Consider the following 11,144-nt stretch of genomic DNA (forward strand, 5'->3'; position numbering starts at 1 on the left):
AGAGAATATAGAGACTATAGAGACTATAGAGACCATAGAGACCATAGAGACTATAGAGACTATAGAGACCATAGAGACTATAGAGACCATATAGACCATAGAGTCCATAGAGACCATAGAGACTATAGAGAATATGAGACTATAGAGACTATAGAGACTATAGAGACCATAGAGACTATAGAGACTATAGAGACCATAGAGACTATAGAGACTATAAAGACCATAGAGACAATAGAGACTATAGAGACCATAGAGACCATAGAGACCATAGAGACCATAGAGACTATAGAGACCATAGAGACCATAGAGACTATAGAGACTATAGAGACCATAGAGACTATAGAGACTATAGAGACCATAGAGACCATAGAGACCATAGAGACCATAGAGACTATAGAGACTATAGAGACCATAGAGACCATAGAGACTATAGAGACCATAGAGACTATAGAGACCATAGAGACTATATAGACTATAGAGACCATAGAGACTATAGAGACTATAGAGACTATAGAGACCATAGAGACCATAGAGACTATAGAGACTATAGAGACTATAGAGACCATAGAGACTATAGAGACTATAGAGACCATAGAGACCATAGAGACCATAGAGACTATAGAGACTATAGAGACCATAGAGACTATAGAGACTATAGAGACTATAGAGTATATATAGACTATAGAGACTATAGAGACCATAGAGACCATAGAGACTATAGAGACCATAGAGACCATAGAGACTATAGAGACCATAGAGACCATAGAGACCATAGAGACTATAGAGACTATAGAGACCATAGAGACCATAGAGACCATAGAGACCATAGAGACTATAGAGACCATAGAGACTATAGAGACTATAGAGAACAGAGACCATAGAGACTATAGAGACCATAGAGACCATAGAGACTATAGAGACTATAGAGACCATAGAGACCATAGAGACTATAGAGACCATAGAGACTATAGAGACTATAGAGACCATAGAGAATATAGAGACTATAGAGACTATAGAGACTATAGAGACTATAGAGACTATAGAGACTAGAGACTATGGAGACCATAGAGACCATAGAGACTATAGAGACCATAGAGACTATAGAGACTATAGAGACCATAGAGACCATAGAGACTATAGAGACTATAGAGACTATAGAGACCATAGAGACCATAGAGACTATAGAGACTATAGAGACCATAGAGACCATAGAGACTATAGAGACTATATAGACTATATAGACTATAGAGACTATAGAGACCATAGAGACTATAGAGACCATAGAGACCATAGAGACAATAGAGACTATAGAGACCATAGAGACCATAGAGACCATAGAGACCATAGAGACCATAGAGACTATAGAGACCATAGAGACCATAGAGACTATAGAGACTATAGAGACCATAGAGACTATAGAGACTATAGAGACCATAGAGACTATAGAGACTATAGAGACTATAGAGACTATAGAGACTATAGAGACCATAGAGACCATAGAGACCAAAGAGACTATAGAGACCATAGAGACTATAGAGACTATAGAGACTATAGAGACTATAGAGACCATAGAGACCATAGAGACTATAGAGAATATAGAGACTATAGAGACTATAGAGACCATAGAGACTATAGAGACTATAGAGACCATAGAGACTATAGAGACTATAGAGACTATAGAGACCATAGAGACTATAGAGACCATAGAGACTATAGAGACCATAGAGACCATAGAGACTATAGAGACCATAGAGAATATAGAGACCATAGAGACTATAGAGACCATATAGACTATAGAGACTATATAGACTATAGAGACTATAGAGAATATAGAGACTATAGAGACTATAGAGACTATAGAGACCATAGAGACTATAGAGACTATAAAGAATATAGAGACCATAGAGACCATAGAGACCATAGAGACTATAGAGACCATAGAGACTATAGAGACTATAGAGACCATAGAGAATATAGAGACTATAGAGACTATAGAGACTATATAGACTATAGAGACTATAGAGACTATAGAGACTATAGAGAATATAGAGACTATAGAGACTATAGAGACTATAGAGACTATAGCGACTATAGAGAATATAGAGACCATAGAGACTATAGAGACCATAGAGACCATAGAGACTATAGAGACTATAGAGACCATAGAGACCATAGAGACTATAGAGACCATAGAGACTATAGAGACTATAGAGACTATAGAGAATATAGAGACTATAGAGACTATAGAGACCATAGAGACCATAGAGACTATAGAGACTATAGAGACTATAGAGACCATAGAGACTATAGAGACCATAGAGACCATAGAGACTATAGAGACCATAGAGACCATAGAGACCATAGAGACTATAGAGACCATAGAGACCATAGAGACTATATAGACCATAGAGACTATAGAGACCATAGAGACCATAGAGACTATAGAGACTATAGAGACCATAGAGACCATAGAGACTATAGAGAATATAGAGACTTTAGAGATCATAGAGACTATAGAGACTATAGAGACTATAGAGACTATAGAGACTATAGAGACTATAGAGACCATAGAGACTATAGAGACTATAGAGACTATAGAGACTATATAGACTATAGAGACTATAGAGACCATAGAGACCATAGAGACCATATAGACTATAGAGACTATAGAGACTATAGAGACCATAGAGACCATAGAGACCATAAAGACCATAGAGACCATAGAGACCATAGAGACTATAGAGACTATAGAGACCATAGAGACCATAGAGACTATAGAGACTATAGAGACTATAGAGACCATAGAGACCATAGAGACCATAGAGACTATAGAGACTATAGAGACCATAGAGACCATAGAGACTATAGAGACCATAGAGACTATAGAGACTATAGAGACCATAGAGACTATATAGACTATAGAGACCATAGAGACTATAGAGACTATAGAGACTATAGAGACCATAGAGACCATAGAGACTATAGAGACTATAGAGACTTTAGAGACCATAGAGACCATAGAGACTATAGAGACCATAGAGACCATAGAAACCATAGAGACCATAGAGACTATAGAGACTATAGAGACTATAGAGACCATAGAGACCATAGAGACCAAAGAGACAATAGAGACTATAGAGACTATATAGACTATAGAGACCATAGAGACTATAGAGACCATAGAGACCATAGAGACTATAGAGACTATAGAGACTATAGAGACCATAGAGACTATAGAGACCATAGAGACCATAGAGACTATAGAGAATATAGAGACTATAGAGACTATAGAGACTATAGAGACTATAGAGAATATAGAGACTATAGAGACTATAGAGACCATAGAGACCATAGAGACTATAGAGACTATAGAGACCATAGAGACTATAGAGACCATAGAGACTATAGAGACTATAGAGATTATAGAGAATATAGAGACTATAGAGACTATAGAGACCATAGAGACCATAGAGACTATAGAGACTATAGAGACTATAGAGACCATAGAGACCATAGAGACTATAGAGACCATAGAGACCATAGAGACCATAGAGACTATAGAGACTATAGAGATTATAGAGAATATAGAGACTATAGAGACTATAGAGACCATAGAGACCATAGAGACCATAGAGACCATAGAGACTATAGAGACTATAGAGACCATAGAGACTATAGAGACCATAGAGAACATAGAGACTATAGAGACCATAGAGAACATAGAGACTATAGAGACTATAGAGACTATAGAGACCATAGAGACCATAGAGACTATAGAGACTATAGAGACTATAGAGACTATAGAGACTATAGAGACCATAGAGACCATAGAGACCATAGAGACCATAGAGACTATAGAGACTATAGAGACCATAGAGACTATAGAGACTATAGAGACCATAGAGACCATAGAGACCATAGAGACCATAGAGACTATAGAGACTATAGAGACCATAGAGACTATAGAGACCATAGAGACTATAGAGACTATAGAGACCATAGAGACTATAGAGACTATAGAGACCATAGAGACTATAGAGACCATAGAGACTATAGAGACTATAGAGACCATAGAGACTATAGAGACCATAGAGAACATAGAGACTATAGAGACCATAGAGACTATAGAGACTATAGAGACCATAGAGACTATAGAGACCATAGAGACTATAGAGACTATAGAGACCATAGAGACTATAGAGACCATAGAGAACATAGAGACTATAGAGACCATAGAGACTATATAGACCATAGAGACTATAGAGACTATAGAGACCATAGAGACTATAGAGACCATAGAGAACATAGAGACTATAGAGACTATAGAGACTATAGAGACCATAGAGACTATAGAGACCATAGAGACTATAGAGACTATGGAGACCATAGAGACTATAGAGACCATAGAGAACATAGAGACTATAGAGACCATAGAGAACATAGAGACTATAGAGACTATAGAGACTATAGAGACCATAGAGACACATAGAGAACATAAGAGACCATAGAGACTATAGAGACTATAGAGACCATAGAGACTATAGAGACTATAGAGACCATAGAGACTATAGAGACCATAGAGAACATAGAGACTATAGAGACTATAGAGACTATAGAGACCATAGAGACCATAGAGACTATAGAGACTATAGAGACTATAGAGACTATAGAGACCATAGAGACTATAGAGACCATACAGGATCAGGAGCAGAAGAACAGACAGTGAAAGCCTGCAGGAGGGAAAGCTGCTGGACATATTTATGTAGTATTCTCTCGAATGCCTGTCCCACTGGGCCTCCGATCAGCTCCAGTACATCCCCGATCCACAACACCTTCTGACTCATCAATCTAGCACCCGCTAGGATTTGTTGCTAATAATAATTTCATGCTCCATCCTTTTGATGTCAATTTGAACAGGTTTGAACTAATCTCATGGCAGAATTGGTTTTGGGTTCTGAGGTTAAACCGTATAGGTTATTCGATTTAACCTACAGAGGCAATGAACTTTGAGAACACCTGTGCGCTTCTCATGCTGGCATTGAACATAAGACTCAAGGGTCAAGAAACAAGAGTAATTGACCATAAGACTGTGAGAGGAGGGTGTGGTTTGACTGACTGGCGGACTGATCGCTTGTCTCCCTATGTACCTGTATGTTTAGATATACAGTGATGGGGTGATCATTTGGTTTTCCTCCCCATGCAGGCGGACCTGAAGGAGCGTTACAGCGTGGGAGAGCTGCTGGCGGACCTGGCAGGCTGCAGAGCTAGACGGGTACTGGTCTTCGTAGAGCAGAGTTACAGCGGGGCGCTCAGTAAGAGACTGAAAGGATCTCTGAAACACCTCAACGTGGTGCTGCTCAACGTGGCCAACAGCTGGGCCTCGCTGCACCCAGCAACATGCCTTATCGACCACCTCAGTAAGGTATGTAACAAAACCCTGCACAGTGCCTTACAGACCACCTCAGTAAGGTACGCAACACACACACCCACTCTGCACACCCACTCACCACCTTCCGGAGACACTTGAAACCCCACCTCTTTAAGGAATACCTGGGATAGGATAAAGTAATCCTTCTAACCCCCCCCCTTACCCCACCCCACCCCCCCAAAAAAATAAAAAATAAAAAAATATATATATATATATTTTAAAAACAAAAATCAAAATAAATAAGAATGAAAAAAATTATTTAAAATTTTTTATTTTTGTAAAGTGGTTATCCGACTGGCTATAAGGTGAATGCACCAATTTGTAAGTCGCTCTGGATAAGAGCGTCCGCTAAATGACGTAAATGTAAATGTAATACACACCCTGCAACCAGAAGCCATGGATTACAGGCAACATCCGCTCTGAGCTAAAGGCTAGAGCTGCCGCTTTCAAGGAGCGGGACACTAACCTGGACGCTTATATGAAATATCTCTATGCCCTCCAACTAACCATCAAACAGGCAAAGCGTCAATATAGGACCAAGATCGAATCGTACTACACCGTCTCTGATGCTCGTCGGATGTGGCAGGGCTTGCAAACTTTCAACACACAATACACACCCTACACAACACACACCCTACACAACACACACCCTACACAACCCACACCCTACACAACACACACCCTACACAACACACAATACACACCCTACACAACACACACCCTACACAACACACACCCTACACAACACACACCCTACACAACACACACCCTACACAACCCACACCCTACACAACACACACCCTACACAACACACAATACACACCCTACACAACACACACCCTACACAACACACACCCTACACAACCCACACCCTACACAACACACACCCTACACAACACACACCCTACACAACACACACCCTACACAACACACACCCTACACAACACACACCCTACACAACACACACCCTACACAACACACACCCTACACAACACACACCCTACACAACACACACCCTACACAACACACACCCTACACAACACACACCCTACACAACACACACCCAAAACAACACACACCCTACACAACACACACCCTACACAACACACACCCTACACAACACACACCCCTACACAACACACAATACACACCCCTACACAACACACACCCTACACAACACACACCCTACACAACACACACCCTACACAACACACACCCTACACAACACACACTAACACACCCTACACAACACACACACCTACACAACACACACCCTACACAACACACACCCTACACAACACACACCCCCTACACAACACACACTACACAACACACACCCTACACAACACACACCCTACACAACACACACCCTACACAACACACACCCTACACAACACACACCCTACACAACACACAATACACACCCTACACAACACACACCCTACACAACACACAATACACACCCTACACAACACACACCCTACACAACACACACCCTACACAACACACAACACACACCCTACACAACACACACCCTACACAACACACAATACACACCCTACACAACACACACCCTACACAACACACACCCTACACAACACACACCCTACACAACACACACCCTACACAACACACACCCTACACAACACACACCCTACACAACACACATCCTACACAACACACACCCTACACAACACACACCCTACCACAACACACACCCTACACAACACACACCCTACACAACACACACCCTACACAACACACACTATACACAACACACACCCTACACAACACACACTCTACACAACACACACTATACACACAACACACACCCTACACAACACACACCCTACACAACACACACCCTACACAACACACACCCTACACAACACACAACACACACCCTACACAACACACACCCTACACAACACACACCCTACACAACACACACCCTACACAACACACAACACACACCCTACACAACACACACCCTACACAACACACACCCTACACAACACACACCCTACACAACACACACCCTACACAACACACACCCTACACAACACACACCCTATACAACACACACCCTACACAACACACACCCTACACAACACACACCCTACACAACACACACCCTATACAACACACACCCTACACAACACACACCCTACACAACACACACCCTACACAACACACACCCTATACAACACACACCCTACACAACTCACACCCTACACAACACACAACACACACCCTACACAACACACACCCTACACAACACACACCCTACACAACACACACCCTACACAACACACACCCTATACAACACACACCCTACACAACACACACCCTACCACAACACACACCCTACACAACACACACCCTACACAACACACACTCTACACAACACACACTCTACACAACACACACTCTACACAACACACACCCTACCACAACACACACTCTACACAACACACACCCTACACAACACACAACACACACCCTACACAACACACACCCTACACAACACACACCCTACACAACACACACCCTACACAACACACACCCTACAATGTGTCTTATAGACCACCTGAGTAAGGCATGTTATAAACATCTGAATGTGTTAGGGGTAAACCAGTGGGCAAAAGGGATTAAAACGATGTGATTACAGCCAGCGTTACCCACTGAGAAGAGATAAACTAAATGATCTAGGGTGAAGCTGTTAAATTGGTATGAGGGTGCCAAAATGATGTTCTTGCAATAATGCATAAAGTGGAGATCACACCACCACCATCAATCGTTTGACCTGCCTCTTCTTCCTCCAATCTCTTCTCAGGATTCAGGGATGTCCCGCCTCCTAGACCCCAAAGCCAGCCTATTGAACGTCACCCTATCTGGTGCTCCCTGTAACACCACGCCCCCTCTGAGCGAAGCAGAGATGAGGAAGGAGTACATGGGCTGTCAGAACCTCCCCACCGCCCTGTGGTACCAGAACCAGAACCAGAACCTCCCCCCCGCCCTGTGGTACCAGAACCAGAACCTACCCCCCGCGCTGTGGTACCAGAACCACAACTAGAACCTCCCTACCACCCTGTGGTACCAAAACCAGAACCTCCCCATCGCCCTGTGGTACCAGAACCACAACCAGAACCTCCTCACCACCCTGTGGTACCAGAACCAGAACCAGAACCTACCCACCGCCCTGTGGTACCAGAACCACAACTAGAACCTCCTCACCGCCCTATGGTACCAGAGTCAGAACCACGCCACCGCCCTGTGGTACCAGACCCACAACCAGAACCTACCCACCGCCATGTGGTACCAGAACCACAACTAGAACCTCCTCACCGCCCTGTGGTACCAGAACCAGAACCATCCCAACGCCATGTGGTACCACAACCACAACTAGAACCTCTCCACCGACCTGTGGTACCAGAACCACAACCAGAACCTCCCCTCTGCCCTGTGGTACCAGAACCGCAACCAGAACCTCCTCACCGCCCTGTGATACCAGAACCACAACAAGAACCAGAACATCCCTACCACACTGTGATACCAGAACCAGAACCTCCCTACTGCCCTATCGTGTCAGGACCAGAACCTCCCCACCACCCTTTGGTACCAGAACCACAACTAGAACCCCCCCATCGGTCTGTGTTACCAGAACCACAACCAGCACCTTCCCACCACCTTGTGGTACCAGAACCACAACCAGAACCTTCCCACCACCTTGTTGTACCAGAACCACAACCAGAACCTTCCCACCACCTTGTGGTACCAGAACCACAACCAGCACCTTCCCACCGCCTTGTGGTACCAGAACCACAACCAGAACCTTCCCACCACCTTGTGGTACCAGAACCACAACCAGAACCTACCCACCGCCTTGTGGTACCAGAACCACAACCAGAACCTCCCCACCACCTTGTGGTACCAGAACCACAACCAGCACCTTCCCACCGCCTTGTGGTACCAGAACCACAACCAGAACCTTCCCACCGCCTTGTGGTACCAGAACCACAACCAGAACCTACCCACCACCTTGTGGTACCAGAACCACAACCAGAACCTACCCACCGCCTTGTGGTACCAGAACCACAACCAGCACCTTCCCACCGCCTTGTGGTACCAGAACCAGAACCAGAACCTTCCCACCGCCTTGTGGTACCAGAACCACAACCAGAACCTACCCACCGCCTTGTGGTACCAGAACCACAACCAGAACCTACCCACCGCCTTGTGGTACCAGAACCACAATCAGAACCTCCCCACCGCCTTGTGGTACCAGAACCACAAGCAGTACCGACACAGACCGCTGGACAGAAATAATTGAAAAGAACACACAGAGACTCACACACATACACACACACACACACACACACACACACACACACACACACACACACACAGACACACACACACACACACACACAGACACACACACACACACACAGAGACACACACACACACACACACACACACACACACACACACACACACACACACACACACACACACACATCTCAAGACAAGAGAAGACAACCGACGCAGACAGAAACACTGGTTGTGTGTAAGTTGCTTCCTCAGTCACACACTCTAGACGATGGGTTGTCATTGTGAGTCTGTTCTGTTACGACACCTCCTTATTTAAGTTTATATTTTGAGCCCAGCACGCCCCACATACATATAGAACCGCAGGATTTGTGCAAGTGATGGAGGAAAAATTCGGTACAGTTAAATATCGCAATATTATTTTTGACGATATTATAATCGATACTTTGACTCCAAGTATTGATTAGTAAAAATAAAATAAACAAATAAAAATACAACCTGTCTTTATTTTTTTGCTAGGTAGTGTTAGCTAGCGCTAGTCGGCTGTACCAGCTAGTTTAAATTTAGTTCTCTTTCTTTTAAATAGTGAGCCAACATACATTATTTGATTATGACTGATCAAAACTAACTAACATATAGTGAGCAATATGTTTACAACATCAAATCACAATCAAGCATCGAATCACAAAATATATACAATCGTGAGAATCGTGAGTATCGCAATACATATAGAATCGTGAGAATCGCAACGCGTATAGAATCGTGAGAATTGAAATACATACAGAATCGTGAGAATCGAAATACATATAGAATCGCAATACATATCGTACCGGCACCTAAGTATCATGATAATATTGTATCATGAGGTCCCAGGCAATTCCCAGCCCTAATTTGTACCAAATGAAGGACACTTCCAGATCTGCACAGAGACCGGAGGGAGGGACTGACAGTTGGAAGGGAGCGTAGGAGGGACGAGGATGGGACAGTATTTGATTGTCCTCGCTCTGACCCCCAGCATCATCACCGCGGCCGCTCTGTGACGGACAGGGCGATGTGAGTAGAGGAGTTGGGAACAGTCCCAGGAGGACGATCCTGTCCTGTGCCAGCTAGCGGCAGCTCGGTGATGGTGATGGTGGTCGGGCACAGACAGTAAAGAGGTTCAGATAAGGGACACCAGCGCCTCTGGGCGACTTACTCCCTCTAGGTCACTGAACAAGGTGACAATGGCCGCGTCACCAATGGCACCCTATTCCCTACATAGTGCACTACTTTTGACCAGGGCTCTATGGAAATAGGGTGCAATTTTAAACGCACAAATGCCACTCTGCAACACATCATGCCCGCTTTAACATTTCAGGACCAATCTATGTTTCTCCCAGAGCAA

At 43.8% G+C, this 11,144-nt stretch overlaps 1 protein-coding gene across 1 annotated transcript in view; it reads left to right on the top strand.

The window, feature by feature from the left end:
- si:ch211-67e16.11 overlaps positions 1 to 8,510 on the top strand; it is a 29,421-nt gene extending 20,911 nt beyond the window's left edge. The window contains exons 6-7 of the mRNA XM_041868826.2: positions 5,204 to 5,422; positions 8,265 to 8,510. Of these exons, the coding sequence (XP_041724760.1) occupies positions 5,204 to 5,422; positions 8,265 to 8,504 (459 nt within the window). The 3' untranslated portion in view covers positions 8,505 to 8,510. The remainder of the gene's footprint in view (positions 1 to 5,203; positions 5,423 to 8,264) is intronic.
- Positions 8,511 to 11,144: the final 2,634 nt, after the last annotated feature.

Source organism: Coregonus clupeaformis, chromosome 40, assembly GCF_020615455.1.
Source record: "Coregonus clupeaformis isolate EN_2021a chromosome 40, ASM2061545v1, whole genome shotgun sequence".
NCBI lineage: Eukaryota > Metazoa > Chordata > Actinopteri > Salmoniformes > Salmonidae > Coregonus > Coregonus clupeaformis.